The 18,370-nt window shown below is 33.3% G+C and overlaps 1 protein-coding gene and 1 non-coding gene across 2 annotated transcripts in view; both read right to left on the bottom strand.

The window, feature by feature from the left end:
* Positions 1 to 4,389: 4,389 nt before the first annotated feature.
* Positions 4,390 to 18,370, bottom strand: part of EIF4E (eukaryotic translation initiation factor 4E) — a 39,015-nt gene continuing 25,034 nt past the window's right edge. The window contains exons 3-7 of the mRNA XM_061164361.1: positions 14,039 to 14,134; positions 11,173 to 11,236; positions 10,211 to 10,324; positions 8,022 to 8,161; positions 4,390 to 5,964 (exon numbers count right to left, since the gene is read on the bottom strand). Of these exons, the coding sequence (XP_061020344.1) occupies positions 5,850 to 5,964; positions 8,022 to 8,161; positions 10,211 to 10,324; positions 11,173 to 11,236; positions 14,039 to 14,134 (529 nt within the window). The 3' untranslated portion in view covers positions 4,390 to 5,849. The remainder of the gene's footprint in view (positions 5,965 to 8,021; positions 8,162 to 10,210; positions 10,325 to 11,172; positions 11,237 to 14,038; positions 14,135 to 18,370) is intronic.
* LOC133071965 (U5 spliceosomal RNA) lies at positions 10,637 to 10,752 on the bottom strand. The gene has a single exon (XR_009696578.1). It is a non-coding gene; the product is annotated as a U5 spliceosomal RNA (small nuclear RNA).

Genomic DNA, 18,370 nt, shown 5'->3' with positions numbered 1-18,370 from the left:
AGGCTGTGGTTAAGGACAGAGATTTGGAAGCCACTGTCACAAAGTGACAATATGGATAACCTACGAATAGTGAAGATGGGAGATATGAACATTTAAATCAGAATTCTTATAAAATAGCAACACTTGAAAAAAACATGAAGAGAAGGTAAATAATGATTTTCTCAAAGGAGAAAAATTGTGTGAAATGGGAACTTATGAAAAACAAACATCCTTAAAATAAAAACAACTGCCAAAAGAAACTTTTTATGACAATATAAAGATGAATCTGGGAAACGTCCTCAGTTATAGAAAATCGCAAAGTTAAATTCAGTCTGAGGCTTGAAAACAAAACTAGGTCCTGTTATCAGTGCTGATTCAAGCTTTTTAAATGTTTACAGGCCTAAAACAAAATTAACAACTTAATGCTTATCCTGTGGAAAAAGTTCAATCCTGAGAACTATTTTACTTGTATGTTAAAACAATATTGGCTCATTAGAAGAAAATAAAACAATATTGATCATAAAAATATCATGAAGACCAAAACTGAAAAACTTGCTAAGCAGCATCCTGTAGAATACAACCACAACACTGGAGATGACCCTTTAATGCACATGAGAACAGTCTGGGTTTGGAATGCATAGAGAGAGACTAAGGGCCATTTAGTTCTAAAGAAAAGGAATTCCCAAGTTGCTCAGTGGTAGAGAATCTACCTCGCCAGGAGGAGACACAGGGTTGATCCCTGGTTTCAGAAGATCCTCTGGAGTAGAAAATGGCAACCCACTCCAGTATTCTTGCCTGGGAAATCCCGCAGACACATGAGCCTGGCTGGCTTCAGTCCACGGACTTGCAAAGAGTTGGACACGACTTAGCAACTAAACAACAAAAAAAATGGAAACTGCTTTTTTTGCACATATCAAAAAAAATTACACTATACACAGATAAGACTACAACTTACACTAGGAAACCGTAAAGGCAAAAATTACAAGCAAGCAAGAAAGGAAGCCAGTCCTTCAATAAGGCATACATTCATATAATGGATCACTAGAATATGAAAGTTTTATGTGTTATGACATAAAACTCAACTTTTCAAGATTATTAAATGAAAAAGCAATGCTGAATGATTTGGGTCCAAAGAAAAAAGTCACATGTAGCTGGTGTATGCACAGAAAATTCTTAGACGTCTATAAGAAACTGGAGTGGTACCTTGAAAAAGAAAAGCAGGATTGAAGGAGGTAGGAAATTGTCACCTTCTACCTTTCTGTAGTCAAAACAGGTATGTTATGTCTGGTCAAACACTGAAAAAAAAACAGGTGACTAAACGGAGAACTGCCATCTGCAAAACCACATCAAAGCAGACAGTCACATTTAAAATGCTTCAACAAATTCAAAAGTATGCTAAAACAACGAAACTTTAAAAGCACAATCTCATGGCTGAAAAAGAGCCACACCCACAAAACTACTTGGAGAGTCATACAGATTTCAACAATGTAAAGTAGAAGTTAAGTCTTACAAAAGCTGTAATTTACACATGGGGGTTTGGTCGAGTCCTCCTATGTAGTGTGACCCATTTAGACTCACTGTAAGTTAGTGCTGAAAGGGTGTTTTATATTTACCTATAGACTACTAATCCCTAGTAACAGAAACTCTATTACAGTAATACAAGCTATTTGCAGAAACTGTGGAAAGAATTATTTTGGATACCTGCTTTTAAAAGTTTAGAGCACAGACCAGTCTATTTTGTTTTCTTCTGTACACCCAGCCAGCTACAGCACAATAAGCTGAGGTACTCAAAATGCGTTTTTTGGAGAAAAAGTAGGGATATAACTTTTGTGCAAAACTATTAAGAATTTACAAGCTCAGAAGTAAAAAGAAAAGGGGGCAAGATTAAAACATGGAATCTGGTTCCTGTGAATTGGGAAAGGTATAGCACATGTGACCTCACACCCAGTTTCATTTTTTTGCTTCTGGCAGTAAAATAAGTAATCACAAGAATATTAAAACATGAAACCATCCAAGGTGTCAGGGTAACTACCTCATGTCTACTTCGAAATTCACAGTAAGCAAGATACAAAAAAGTATTATTGCAAGATGCTACAGACTGGGGCTGAAACTTCCACACTAAGTCCATTAGTTGTGAGTTGAGAAGTAGAGATAATGAGCTGGTTGTTTTTAGCAACTGATGGGCAAATGAGCTGATCCGGGCTACTGAAGACAACAACCTAAGAGGGGTGTCTCTTCAACTGTATGTGATAAAGGAGCAGGTTTAAACCCCAAAATGCACACTCCTGTCACAAATGTAAATATATATATAGCACATACTTCTTCCCAAGTGGTGCAAGAGGTAAAGAACCCACTTGCCAATGCAGGAGATATGAGACACATGGGTGTGATCCATGGATCAGAAGACCCCCTGGAGGAGGGCATAGCAACCCACTTCCAGTATTCTTGCTTGGAGAATTCCATGGACAGAGGAGCCTGGTAGGCTACAGTCAGATACAACTGAAGCAACTTCCATACACACAATGTCACAGCAATATCTGATTTCTGTATAAGTTTCTAGATACACAATTTCTATACTGGTCTAGAGAAACACCTGCTAGCACTACCTAGGGTCAATTTGATCTGAAACCTTGCATTTATCTGGGTCTAACTCTTGAATGAGAAAATTCAGTTCTTTTTTCCTTCGACTCAGTAAATGAAGACAATCCAATCCAACAATTAGATAAAAAGTAGCACAGAGACTTGTCATTAACTTGTTTTAATTTTAAAATGTAAAACATCACATTATCACACTGCCTTAGTAAATTAAAATTATCCTTTTGAATGCAAACTTCAGCATTTAAGAATCTCAACTCGAAAACTTTGCTTTATTTTGCCATTTATCTTAGAAGATAACAGGACATAGATACTTAAAACCGGATATGAAAATATTCACTTGATCTATGTACCTCTAAACTCCTGTACCTTTGTCTCCATGTTCTCAGGAAAAAAAGCCAAATGATTAGCTGAGTGTGAACAGAGTACCCTCAGGAGACTCCCCATCTCTTAAACGTTTCATTACAAAGGAAGTAAAATTTAAAATGTTCTGACCTACATAAACTGACTACAATCTGTTACAATTTACTGTAGCCCATGAGGTAGGCTCCATACCTCTGAGACCATATCATGGGCTTTACAGAATTTCTGGAACAAAATTTCCAGGACTCAAATCCATACTATGTGACTTAAATCCTCACTGTTTCTGTTTCTTCATCTGTAAAAAGGGGGTAAGAGCACCTACATCAAAGGATTATTGTGCAGGTTAAAGTGCATATGAAGTGCTTAGAACACTGCCTGGCACATAGTAACTATGAAATAAGGATTTTAACTTTTTGATTCTTTCATAGTATAACTCAAATCCTTCTGAAGAACTAGAATTTTAACAATTAAATTGGTTAAATGAAATATGGCATATCCTTATGATGAAATACTAATTATCCATTAAAGATTGTTTTAATAATCTATTATGAAAATATATTTAAGCTATAATATCCTGTTGAACAAAAAGGAAAAAGTAAATTAGAAAATCATGCACAATCTAATCTTATATTTAGAAAAGATGCTAATAGTTATAAACTTTGCAAGTTATTGTGATATTTAAGTGATATTTGCCAAAAGACACTCAGAATCATTCCACCCTTACTGGAAAAAAAGACTTAAAACCAACTATGATTCTCAGCTGATAATGAGGATAATAAAATGCCATAAATTAGGATTCTTAACAATTTAGAACTGTGTACATTTAATGCATTATCTCTTCTCTACTCTCAAAGGCTGATACCTCTTAAAAAGGACTGCATCCTAGAATTAATAAAGCACTGATTTCTGATACATTCCTCCAATGCCACCCACTGCCAACATACTAACATTACCACTGTTACTTTTAAGCAAGCTCTTGAAGTGCTCACAACTACATATACCAAAAGACAATAAATCACCTTAACCAATCACCCAGATTTAAACAAGATATTATTAGGTACATATATTGAGATTATAAATATAAAAGACACAGTATTTATAGAATACTGAACAAGTGGTGTTTGTGGTATTGACAGTACTCAGATGGTAGCTTGTGGTACCCTTTAAACAGTTTCAAATTCTCAGTACTATTAATTTCATGTTTATTTTACATAGGATTTTTGTCAAACTTACCAGTTTTAAATGATTAATTCATCATCACCATCTAGAGACAAAATTTCCTCTCAACTAATGGTTGTTCTACCTACAGTTCAAGCTCACTCTTCCGTCTACAATAGTTATATTTCATTTTATCGAATCTGAAATATACAATTATGCATTACAGACAAGCTGTTTTCAAATTCACTTAAAGAGTAGATCAAGTTTTCAATTTTACATAAAGCCATACACCAGTTAGCATTAAAACTATGAGTCTTCATAACCTGTTTATTCCTATTCTCTTTAGACAGCAACACTAACAAAATTCTTAATGCATACACCCCCATCACCTACAAGTCTTTCCTTACGCTATTATTTTGACATTTAAAGAAGAACATCTCAATTTAACAACTAAGTTTTAGAACTACTATCCCTACCAATCAAATGGTGATGCATCAAGGTCGCAATTTTCATGAGTTTTAACATATTAAGAGTACATTATTTACCTAAGACTAAAGGACTGAGCCTTATTTAAAAAAAAAAAGCCACATCAATTTAATTTCATATATATGATGCTACCTATTCAATTTATTAAAAATTAAACAAAATAACCAAACTAATGCTCCAAACTTATGCTGTTCATGTGGAAGACACTACAAGAGAAGACACAATAGAGACTGCCTTGCAATAAGAAATACAAATTCCTTCTACAGAGATGGAGAAATAAAAGGACAATTCTAGTTGTCTAAAAGACAATTCACTGTACACATTTTATTTACAGTTTTGTACACTGTCTTAATATGAATGGGACCGCTTTTCTACTTGAGCCAATTTTTTAACCAAAGCAAAATAACCTAAGTAATACAAAGTGTTAAAATACAGCATAAAGATACAAAAACAGACATACTAATTCTAATTAGGAATGTAATTATGATGTTACATTTTTTTATAATCCACAATTAAGTTTAGGAAATCACACATAGATCACTGATTTGAATGAAATGCATAAATTTGTAGCAAAGCGTTGTAGTTTAAGTTACAAAAAAAAAAATTACCAAAGAATGCACAAAATTAATGTTTATTCCACCTTTGTGTCATATTCCTGGATCCTTCACCAATGTTACATGAGAAAGAAAAACTAAAGCAAAACAAATGAAAACTGAAATCAGAATCACTAATGTTATCAAGTAGGGAAACAAATAAATTAAAATCTAGCAGCCATCAGCAAGAGTACAGCACAGACAGTGCCGTAAAAAGAAACAAAGGAAATTGCCAGGAAACTGTGTGCATCACACTCTTTCAAACCAGCAAAATATGCCCCTGCATACAATGGAACGTAAACAAAGTCATTCTCTTGTAAGGTACAGAAATGCAAGTGTTTTTTTTAATATTGTAGATGGGTCAAATGTGTTTGTGATGGTTATTTCTATTAAGCTATTACAGAGTGGGCCAGGAACACATTTATGGATTCTGGGGATGATGTGTATTGTAATTCTTTGATTGGGATAATGGACACTCTAGCCAAAAAAAAAAAGAAAATATGAACACAGAAGTACAAGACAAAGGCGAATGAGACTTCTCTTATATCTTAGCAACATTTAGATGGAAATCAAATTTAAATGCAGTCCACTCTGCTTTTGAAGAGGCTTTGGTTCAGCTCCCAAATCTCGATTGCTTGACGCAGTCTCCTATGAGAATACTCAGAAGGTGTCTCCTTAAACAACAAACCTATTTTTAGTGGTGGAGCCGCTCTTAGTAGCTGTGTCTGCATGGGACTGATAACCAATCACTATCTTTGGAGGAAGTCCTAACCTTTCCTTGTATACCCTCCTAGAGGAAGAAAAAGAAAAGTAGCCATTAATTTTTATTCAAACATACACCCCAGATCCAGCATTACTATTCTTTATTAAAAAAAACCCAAAAAACTAGAGAGTGAAATAAGAAACTGCACATTTTCCTTTTAGCAAAACATACTCTTCCTTTTCACTACAATCTTGGTTAATCACTTAACCAATATTTGAGAATCTACTATGTACCAGGTACTGTGGTAATTATCAATAAATTAATAATAAGCAAAAGCAGTGACAGTCCCTGGGGTCATGGTATTTATAGTTTAGAGTATTTGATTATTTTCAAATAATCACAAATACATATGGTGGAGCTGCATCACATGCAAAATTAATTTGTGTAAAATCAATTATATGCACCTATTTTAATTTTTTGATCTAAAATGCTTCAATTATATTTTACATATAAACTTTAGTAAATATTTTATGTTACTACAATTACATTTACCTTATCTATTACTGACAAGAAAGCACACTCAAAAATTAAACACTTCGAAAGCAATTTGTAATATTTTCAAATCATATGTGATTCTATTTTAAGGACAAATATGAGTATCAAAGAGGGTAAGTACAGGGGCTGCAATATCATTAATAAGAATGATCTAATCTCCTGGAAAACAAAGAAATCTCTCCTTTTAAATTTATGAGGTCAAAGGTATAATGCTAAGAGAATGAAGCACATCTGAAAGTTGAAAAATAAAAATAAAGCTCACTGGCTATAGCTCGCAAGAAAAGTAAATATGAGAGGTAAGGCTGACAAGGTAAAACTGGACACAGATCACCATATGATCTGAGAACATCACAGGTCAGGCTAGAAACCTGGTATCTAAGAAGAGCAAAATTTAAAAATAAGCACCAAATGAAACAAAAATAAAGATATGTATTTTCTCATGGAGCTGAATCCTCCAGTATACTCGGAAAATTTATTCATACTCTACCCTCCAGAAGATTTCAGTACCTTCCCTAGAATAAGGTATTTGAAAATAATTTTATGATACCTAAAACTACAACTAATATCAGGTTGACATTAGGATACAATGTATCTTCAATTATACTTAATCACTAAAAATGCCAGAAAGCAAGAGTACTGAGCCATGCAACTTGAAAGGGTGGAAAAATATCCTTCCTTGAAAAACTGAAGTCAAATGTTTAAAGATTTCAAAACTTGTTAACACTGACACAATTAAAAATCTTCCCGAGGAAAGAAATTCATATCTAATTTCTTTAATGCACTTTCAAAGAAATATGAGATCCCCACAATCAGTAAGATTCAATGCTGACAAAAAGATCAGGAATATGACGACAATCAATTATCAATTTTCTCTTACAGAAACCCTCTGGAAAATGAAACCTAGAAAATCCCCACACCTTTTAATTATACTTGCCAGAAAGGAATTATGTTCATAGAATTCATATTGTTGGAAAAATCAACAAAGGGGCAAATCAAACATATTGAGACCTATGACCTGTACTTAATTTCAATATAAAATTTAAAGTTCAGTTTTACTAATTTAAATTTAGTAAAAATTAACATTGACATTTGAGGGGGAGAAAAATGACAGGCAATTTTTGCAAATGGTAGTATTTGCCAAAAAAGTTTTAAAATATATACATGTGGGCTTTAAGCATGGACAAAACCAAGCTACTGTCACTTATATTTCAATGGAAATTTCATGTAAGTGTACACATATGTGGCAAAATACACATATACCATTTGCCAATATTCACCAATGTATTGAGTATTATACATTAGCACTGCGGTTTTTAAAGTACATTAAAGAAAAGACACATTCTCATTTGATAAATAAAATGTGACATGCTAAAATAGTGTTCCAGTGATTCTATACTCCATTGAGAGGAAAAAGAAATTTTTCAGAAATGAAAAAGGATGAACCAGACACAGAACACCAGTACAGCAGTTCAAGGTTATAAATGTGTTCATGAAAACAAGAAAAATAATGATCTACATAAACATATTTTTTTAAAAGCAGTTCTGCTTTTAGTTCTCTATTTTAAAAGTACACAAACAGCAGAACTTACCCTATATGTGTAACAGCTTCTCTGTTTTCACATTCAGTAGTCCATATTGCTATTTTATCACCTTTAGCTCTAACGTTAACAACAGCTCCACATACATCATCACTGTAGTCATCAAAAGATTCTCCAATAAGGCACAGCAGCTTAAAAGAAAACACTCAATTTCAGCTTACATTCAACAGATTATAAACAGCTTCTTAAGTTGCAAAATGTCTCATATATTTATATACAAAGCTAAGAAAGTTTATATATATAGTTTTTTGTCCTGGCCTTTTTAATTTGATGCTTTAATACCAAAACCATTAACAGTTTTGTTAACTTTTTCAGTAAACTGGGCAAATGATGTCAGGGCACATAAAAAGTGAATTATTTTATTAATATTCATTTGCTCTGCTGCTGCTTATACTTGCCAATAAACAAGTTTTAATGGAATAAATGAAAAGTTGCTCATGGATGAAATGCCTCTTGTTTTTGCTGCTTTTCATGAACTTTCCCTAATTACAAAAAAAAATATGGCAAATACGTAACATAAAATTTACCATTTTAACCATTTTTAAGTGAATGGTTTAGTGATATTAAGTATATTTATAGTCACACTGTACCACCATCCGTCTCCACAACTTTTGTCATCTTGCAAAACTGAAATGACTTAATAAAGAGTTCTAAAACGGTATTTACTGATAATCTCTCCCAAAAGAAAACTAAGTTTTTCCTCAATAAAAGCCATTTACTGAAATATTTATTATTGCTCAATTTAGTAAGTGCTAACCACGAACTTCCCTGGTGATCCAGTGGTTAAGACTCCATGCTTCCACGGCAGGGGGCTTGGGTTCGATCCCCAGTCAGGGAACTAAGATGGTGCATGCCATGTGGCATGCTTAAAACACTAACTACAGTCCAGACCAGTGTTCAGGATACAAAAAAAAGTATAATCCCTGACCTTAAAAGCCTGGGGTTTAAAACCTTTCACTAGAGAAAATGTCTATTATCTCAATTTAATAAATGTTGTATGAAGCCAAAAGTTCCAAATTACATCACAACATATAAGCTGAATGATATCAAGCTACAATTTCACTATTTCCTTCACAGATCTAAAAAGTTGAGTACCCAAAGGAATACTCTAAGGACTGTAAAAACATGTATCATACAAAATGTGAAAGTTACCATAATTTTGAACTTAGTGAAATAACTAGGATGACCTTATTGTGGTAAGTCAGTCAATTGCCAATCACTTTCTGGATTTGTAATATGTGGCAGGGCATTTTACTGTACTAGTATGTAAATATATATGAGTCATTCACATGATAGAACAAAATTAAGTGCTGATCTAGATTTCTAGAGTGGCATCCTTATCTTCTCTTTGAGTAACCAACATAAAAAGCAACAAAGTTTTCTACCACTTTAATGGCAGAAAGTGAAGAAGAGCCTCTTGATGAAGGTGAAAGAGCAGAGTGAAAAAGCTGGCTTAAAGCTCAACATTCAAAAATTGAAGATAATGGCATCTGGTTGTATCACTTCATGGCAAACAGAGGTGGAAAATGTGGGAAACAAGAGTCAGTCTTCATTTTTTAGGGCTCCATAATCACTGTGGACAGTGACTGCAGCCACGGAATTAAGACACTTGCTCCTTGCAAGAACAGCTATGACAAACCTAGACAGCATATTAAAAAGCAGAGACATCACTTTGCTGACAAAGGTCTGTCGAGTCAAAGCTATAGTTTTTCCAGTGGTCATGTATGGATGTGAGAGGTGGACTACAAAGAAGGCTGAGCATGTGGTGCTGGAGAAGACTCTTGTGGTGCTGTAGAAGATGCTTGAGAATCCCGTGGACAGCAAGGAGATCACACCAATCAATCCGAAAGGAAATCAACCCTGAATATCACTGAAAGGACTGCTGCTGAGGCTCCAATACTTTGGATACATGATGCAAAAAGCTGACTCATTAGAGAAGATCCTGATGATGGGAAAAATTAAGGGCAAGAGGAGAAGAGGGCAACAGAGGATGAAACGGCTGGATGGTGTCACTGACTCAATGGACACTAGTTTGAACAAACTATGGGAGATGGTGAAGGACAGGGAAGCCTGGAGTGCTGCAGTTCAATGGGTCACAGAATCAGAAACAACTTAGCAACTGAATAACTAGCAACACAGTTTTAGTATTGTGAAACAGCTTTATAATTTTAAAACCTTACTGTCTCTAGCCAAAAACGATCGAGGTCACTTCGTCTCTGCTGTTTGTTCAGTGTAATTAGCCATCGTCCTCCTCGTTTGTTTTTCTCATCTTCCCACATAGGCTCAATACCATCCTGCAAGGTTAGAGATACAACAATATGAGACAATATTGTTAGTTTAACTTCAGATAATACTAAAAGCAGTAAGCAACAACCATGTTGTTTACTTTATACTCATAAAACTGTTATTGAGGTAGTGGGAAAAGCACACAAAACTTAAAGCTAGAGGCACGGGATTGCAAAAACATGGAATTGCAAGAACAGAGCCCTGATTAGGGCACTTAGTAGCTATCAAATATTGGGTTTGACTTAATTTGGAGATTCTAAAACATTCTGAGTAACATACACCTTTGAGAAGCTATACACATTTCTTTTTTTTTTTTTTTTAGCCTTGCCAAAGCAAGGCCTCAAAAAATTAGTTTAAGACTCAGAGTTGTTCCTCTCCACGGAAATCTTTAGTAAAAGGCGAAAGATTTATACGATCTGAAGAGAAACCAGAGTATATATACACATTTCTGTATCTAAAAAATACATACAAAAGTTACCCCACTTCAGAGAGATAATGACTGTCCCACCCACTAATAGCTGACAAAACTCATAAAAGTATCTCAAGGACGCACATACTCCTGACAAACTCTGCACTTCAGTCTACTCAAGTATATAAAGAAGAAACAGGACTGGATAATCAAAGCTCTCCTCAAAATCAATCACAGTATGTGCCCATACAGCCAAACTCTCACTTAATTTCAATTATTTATACTAAAAGAAGCCAAAATATACTTATGCTAAAATATGGTAAAACTAATACAATTATTCTCCAAGCATCACAACATTAACTATTTCTAAGTTCACAGTAAGATTTTAATGAATACCTGAATGGTCTAGTCTTATAATAAATATATGAAGTCACCAATTAAGCATACCTTAAAAAGTGAGTAGTCACAGCCAGGCATTAAATTACTAGACAACTGGATATGGTTGTAAAGACTAGGTAAAAGAAAAGAACAATTATAAACATAGAAAATGTAGTGCAGAGTTTAGGTGTTTGTATGTACATTCAGAGAATATGATAAAAATAAACAAGATAAAAACTCGTTTACTTTCTTCCCCCTAAGGAGTCAATTTCTGAAACAGACCAAACAGATCTTAATAACAGTAGGCTTTAAGAATCAATCTGATGATTTTTAGAAAGTATCTTCAGTGATTTTATCCTGACAATTCTGATGTATTAGTTAATATATACACATTATTACAAGAAACTGAGAAGAGAGGTACAAGATGGCTTTAAGTAAATGAAAGAATCCATGAGGCTAATAGGCAGTTTTAAACACACAAAGACAAATCTACAGAAAGTAAGATAAAAACTCCCTGATCATCAGGATTGCAATGACTAAACTAAGTCAACATTATTATTATCTGTGAAAGTACGCAAGAGTGGAAAAGATCAGTGGTCCCCAAACACCACACACCATTACTAGTTTAAGTCAGCAAGCATAATAATCTTTGCGGGAGCTTTTAAAGACAGAACAGTTCCACATCCTACTTCTTACAATTTTAATTCCTTAAATATAGGCTGGAACCACAGAATGTGTATTTCTAAACTATTTCCCAAATAGCAATGTAACAGATTAAACATTTGGGATGAATTAGGTATTCCACTAGCCTGAAGGTAGAATGCTAGATTGGATCACCTGATCTCTTGAAGTCTACCATAGCAAAATTGTTATAAAACTGGCAATAGAGTAAGAATGCTTTGCCTGTCTCCAGTATTTTATACAGAAGTGATGATCTTATATGACTAGCAATAATACCACACAGATGGTATTATTTTCCTTAGTAAGATTTTCTTACTGCTATTTTAACCCAGTCTGTACTTCAAGCAGAGTTTTAAGAAAGAGTCAAGGATTCTTTGGATGACATTGCACAGTTTAACAACAAATCCAGTTTGAATGAGAGAGCATTAAGACAGCATACAGCTTGCTGGGTTATTTTATCTAATAGTTAACTCTTTCCAAATTAGATTGTCACTGACAAGATTCCACTAGGCAAGAAGAGAGACATGGATACTAACAGTACCTACAGAATTAGAACCACCATTTCTTCACAATTAATGGCTAGTGTGGAAGGGACATTCTTCAATGGCATTCAAAGTAGAAAAGACCAATGCTTCTTTCGGCTGTCTTCTTTCTCCTTAATCATGCTCTAAGGTCTCTTACTAAGTTTACAACTAGAATCTGTAATGGCACACTTAAATAGAATCCTAATGCTACAGACAAGACTAGATTAAAAAAAACAAACCTCAAAGGCTATTTCATTAAATTTGCCCACCAAAAGTGAGAAACTAAGAAGTGACAAAGATAGAAAGCTTAAGGATTTATCTCTCAATTATGGCATAAAAATCCACTAAGCAATAATATTGCTTACATGCCTAAAAACTGTGGTGTCATGTTCTAATTAGAGGCCATTTAGGGATATAATTATGTAAAACTGGTGACAGCCAAACAAACTCAGATAAATGCAAATCTTATTCAGTGGGAGAACAGCTCAGGACTCTGCTCTCCCTCCTCCACAGGGTACTGGAGACTATTATGTTTCAGAAAACTCTTGAAAAAATACAATTAGAGAAGAAAAACAAACAACTAGAGAAGAAAAACACTCAATGTTTTGATGAACGGCAAAACAGAACCATAATTTAACTAGACCTATGAATTACTAGGAGTTTCAAATGAAGTTCATTTTTAAAAAAATGTTTTCACTAAATTAAAAACTTTTTAAAAAAAAGCCCATAAGTTCAATTAAAAGTGACCAAAGTGATCCCAATATAGTTTCTTTAATTATTCTATGCTTTGTTTGTTTTCAGTGATTCAAATGCATACTAAATGCCTAATATGCTGAAGTATACATCATATGTATAAAATTTTTAATCATAATCTATTAATTTATAATTTTCTAACCACAATCTGTGTGATACACCCAAGCATTAACATTAAAACACAGGAATCACATCACTGATACGATCCAAAATATACCAACTGAACAAATTAGAATACTTAGATAACTGCTAGATAATTTACAGCTCTTAAACATGTTTTTAATAAGCTGTATCTTTCATGTTGTCCAACAGTTTCTCCCTATATATTTTTCAAGCAAATAAGACATACTAAATAAACAGTTTTTAAAGAATCAATATTCCAAAACTTCCTGCAAAGAACTTTATAGCTCTGAATTAAATTATATTGCTCAATCTGAAACAAAATCTCAAAAATATTTCATGTATTCTTAAGTTGACCACAAAGTATAATAAAATTATCTATCACCACAGATATTGTCATTCTTTGATAAACTCTGATTTATGAGCAGTTCAGCCTTTGAAATCTCAGTATCTTTATCACAGGAAATCCACAGTTTATACTAAAGAGCATCTGCAGAAATGCTAAGAAAAGCATTCTTTTCCTAAGAAAGCTCTGGAATACCTAAAAATAGAGCAAATTTGCCTAGGTAACCAAGAAAGGGGACAAGGTCCTAAAAGTTGTCAGAAGTTCCAGTGACAATAAAGGATTCTCAATGAATGATATCTTAGGACAAGAAATAGAGAAGAGGCAGAGCTAAATGATGACAAGATGGAAGCTTTCTAAAACTGGTAAGAAATAATCACCAATTCTAACAGTTGTGAGAAGATGGACAAGCAAAAAAGTAAATATTAACTCTTCACCTTACCCTTCTTTTTGTGAATACAACTTAAAATAAAAAAGTACACAATACAACAAACATCCTAAAATGGTTACTTACGCCCAAAAGTCTTCAACAGTATCAAATTTAGAGATCAATCGAAGGTTTGCTTGCCAAGTTTTGCTTTTATCATTTTTAAAAAACCAGAGTGCCCATCTAAAAACAGAAAGTCAGTGTCAACAGAAGTTTTACATCCATGTTCAAAGCAGCAGTGAGTTTCACTTATTAATAAAAATGTTGTCTGAAGACAGTTTTCCAAGTGGACATATATTTTATAACTTTATGATTAATGCTTGATAATCTCAGACATAAAAATGAGATGCATTTCAACACCTACTTGGTAATGTGTATTTGCCAACCCCTGATCAAGGAAAAAAATATTTTGAAAAAGCCAAGGCAGAAAAACTACTAAACACACAGTATCAAGTACTGTACCCTGGATGTCTAAAACTAATTTAGTCTTTCCTGAGAAAATTAAAAACAGAACTACCATTTGATCCAGCAATTCCACTTCTGGGTATTATCTGAAGAAAATGAAAATACTAACTTGAAAAAGATATATGAATCCCCATGATTAGTGTAGCTTTACAAGAGGTTAAGATACAGAAGCAACTTAAATGTTCATCAGGGGGTGAAAAAAGAAAATATGTATGTATGCATGAATGTGTATATTCAATGGAGTATTCACTCATAAAAGAGAAGAAAATTTTGCTAGTTCCAACATGGATGGACCATAGAACTTTGTAACAAGCTAAATAAATCACACACTAGACAGGAAAAACAAATACTATATGATTTTGCTTATACATGGAATCTAAAAAAAACTTTAAAAAAAGGAGAAAAACCCACCCCAAGCTCACTGATATAGAGAATAGACTGGTGGTTCCCAGACGAAAAGGGGTGGGGAAATGCATGAAGGGGATCAAATGGTACAAACTTCCAGTTATAAAATAAATAAGTCATGGGGATGCAACGTACAACATAGTAAATATAGTTCATAATACTGCACTGCAAATTTGAAAGTTGTGAAGAGACTAAATCTTACAAGTTCTCATTATAAGAAATTATAAATACGTATTGTGATAGATGTTGATTATGATCATTCCATAATATATACAAATACTGAATCACTGTGTTGTACATTTGAAATTGTTACACCTCAACTGAAAATAAAAAAATTCCATTCCATCTTTAAAAAAAAAAATTGCATTCAGCTATTAAAGGTTTATTATAAGTAAATAACTGGATGACTAAGCAAAATACTTGTACAAGAAGGTTCTTAAATTTGGAAAACTGGAAGCATCTTAAGTGCCTATCAACAATTCTCAGAATGTGGTTTACAAGACCCCTTAGGCATCTTAAGACCCTGATGGAGCACTGATACGTAAAAACCATTTCATAAAAATCCTAAGATATTTTACTTTTCACTGTGTTGACATTTTCACTGGTGATGCAAAAACAACAGTAAACCTAGCGGTGATGTGCCTAACAAGAATCATACAGTGGCACCCATGTCTACCGTTTGTCACTGTTCCTGTATTATCATCAACTCTCAGAGGAATAACTGTCAGTTTCAGTTAAGAACGCCACTGATGAAACAGTAATAAAATACTTGTTTTGTTAAATTTCAATTTGTGTACATGTTTTTTTCTGCACAAAAATACTTCTGCACACCAAATACAATGCTTAGGCAACTGAGTTGTGAGGAGAACTAGTTGCTTTTTCAAAGAACACCACTTTTACTGGAAGAATAGGCTGATCAAGCATGGTTACTTCTTGAAAAATGAACAGTGAGCATGTTGCTAAAATTTGAGCTTTCAGGAGAAAAATCAGAATTTTGGAAAGCCTGCAGGTGCCATTGAGCATGACAATTTAACAAAACTTGGGGACATTTCTGAGGCATTTAGTAATGATGATGTTATTGTTTTGATATCATAGAATGAAAAAATGCCAATATTTAGATCTACAAACTCACTGAACCAGTATTTTCTAAATGACCAGTAGTATGCATGAGTGAAGAAGGATATATTCCAAATGCAAGACAGATCAATGGATTTTAAAGTAACAGAGTAGAAAAAAGTTCTTGGATGTGGTTTCAGTTTCTACATTGCAACTAGCCTGCAAGAAACCTAGTATCAAAGGAAGGAGATATTCCTAATTATAAAAGGCCATTAAAATTTCTCCTTTTCCAACCATGTATATTTGAGGTCATATTTTATCCTTATACTTCCTCTGAAACAACATATCTCCAAAGACTGAAAAATGCAGAACCAGCTATGAAAACCTAGCTGATTTCTATTAAGTCAGGCACTTAAAATATTTACAAAAATGCTGTTCTTCTCACTATGTATTTTTTATTTTGAATAAATTTTTTCCATAAAAATCATTTACATTAACATTCAATGAGTTAAGTACATATGTAATTTTACATTTTTGAGAATTATTTTATTTTCTAATACAGCAAATGACAATAGATGAAAATCTACATAAGCTGTAAAACACTGTGGAATCCTCAATAATTTTTAACAATGTAAAGGGGTCATGAGCCCAAAGAAGTAATATTTAAATAATTACAATAAATAACTTAAAAAATATAATAAACATAATATATACATGCAAGACGACTTCTAGGCTGCTAATTAAATCAGTTAATTGTGTGGGCTAAAAAAAAAAAAAAAAAATTGGATAACTGTGTGGGTAAAATTCTCTTAAGACTGACATGAAACCCAGAAACCATGGAGGAAAGTTGGTATTTGATTATATGAAAATAAAAAACCTTTAAAATAACATAACTCTTTAGACAATGTTAAAAGACAAATGATTTGGAAGTGTACTTTCAACCTAACCCCCCCCTTGGATGGGGTTAGCATCCCTAATGTACAATGCTTGGAAATAAACTTGAAAAGATAATCCAAAAGAAAATAACAGACAATAAGAACTGAACAGATTTCTCACAGGTAAAAACACAAATAAGCAATTGTCTTGAACAAAACTGTTTAGAAACTTCAATAGAAGAAATGCACATTTAAAACAATAAGACATTGTTTTCACAAATCAGACTAGAACCAATCTGACAGGCAATTAAATTTAACAGATTGACAGTACCAGTTGGCAAGGATGCAGAAATCAGTAATTCTAAGCAGATAAAGGAGGATAATTTGGCAGTGTCTACAAAGGTAGATAATGGGCAGTCTTAAACCTAAGAACTCTGAAATTTTACCATATAGATATACCACTATATTCACACAAGTGTAAAAAAATATAAGGATGTATACGTAAATTTAAAAAATCTGCATACTCATTAATGTAAGCCTGATAAAATACACGACTATATATTCATTTAATACTAACAAGGCTGTCGATTGAAATAAAGACTTAAAATTCACATGTACAAACAAAAAACTCAAAAGTATGGCAATCTGTATTTAAAAAAAGTATATATATGTACATTGAAAGGTTTTGGAAAAACACAAACCAAATTTTTAACACTATTTTGGGGAGTGGAGCAAAACAAAATGGGGAAGAAGGAATCAGAGAAAAACAGAGAACTTACACTTTGTATACTTCGTGCCTCGATGATTTAATCTTTCCTACAATACTATAGTGTTTTTTTTTTTTTTTAAAGAAAACAATTCCTTACAAAATTATTTACAAAAAGTATATAATGAAGAAATTACCAAAATCAGAACCAAAAATGTCTTAGAACAGTTTTCACTGTGATGTTATTTTATGCAAGAAATAGATATTGAAGAGAAATTAAAATCCTCACAAATTTCATTTTAGGATTTAATCAGTTTGTTCACTGCTAAGGGCACCTTTCAGGAATCTCAGATTTCATCTTAAGCTATGAGGGATATATGCCTTATCTCCCAATAATAGCAACATGAAGAACTGTGTTCACAGACAGAAGACAGTAAGCTTTTTATACGATACCACTGAAAAGATGGGGGAAAAATAAAGGTTTTAGTACTGCTGCTAGGATGAACTACATAAAACTGCCACTAATCAACTGTAATCAATTTAGTATTACTTTGGCACAATGCTTTCCTGAAAAATAATTTTTTTCCTTTTATCAACTATTTGACCTTTGGTATTTCACACACTGGCTGACAATCCACAGTATCTAGAGAACTGATTTGTTCCTCCCTGGAGGGTATGCTGAATCAACCATCTCCTATGAAAAAACTACCAAAACATATTTGGATTATTACTTCAGTAGGTCTACAACGATAATGAAGGGGAAAAAAGGACATAAAGGGACAACACATTTTTCAGATAAATGAAACCTAATTATAGACTTGTAGGGTCTGGGAGAGGGGGAATGAAAGGAATTAAAGATCCTCGAAAGTTAATTTATCCAATTTACTCTCCTCCAGATTCTGAGGAAATGTT

The sequence above is a fragment of the Dama dama genome, chromosome 17 (genome assembly GCF_033118175.1).
Source record: "Dama dama isolate Ldn47 chromosome 17, ASM3311817v1, whole genome shotgun sequence".
Classification (NCBI taxonomy): domain Eukaryota; kingdom Metazoa; phylum Chordata; class Mammalia; order Artiodactyla; family Cervidae; genus Dama; species Dama dama.
The sequence above is the reverse complement of the archived record's forward strand: the minus strand, read 5'-3'. Positions and strand labels throughout refer to the sequence as shown.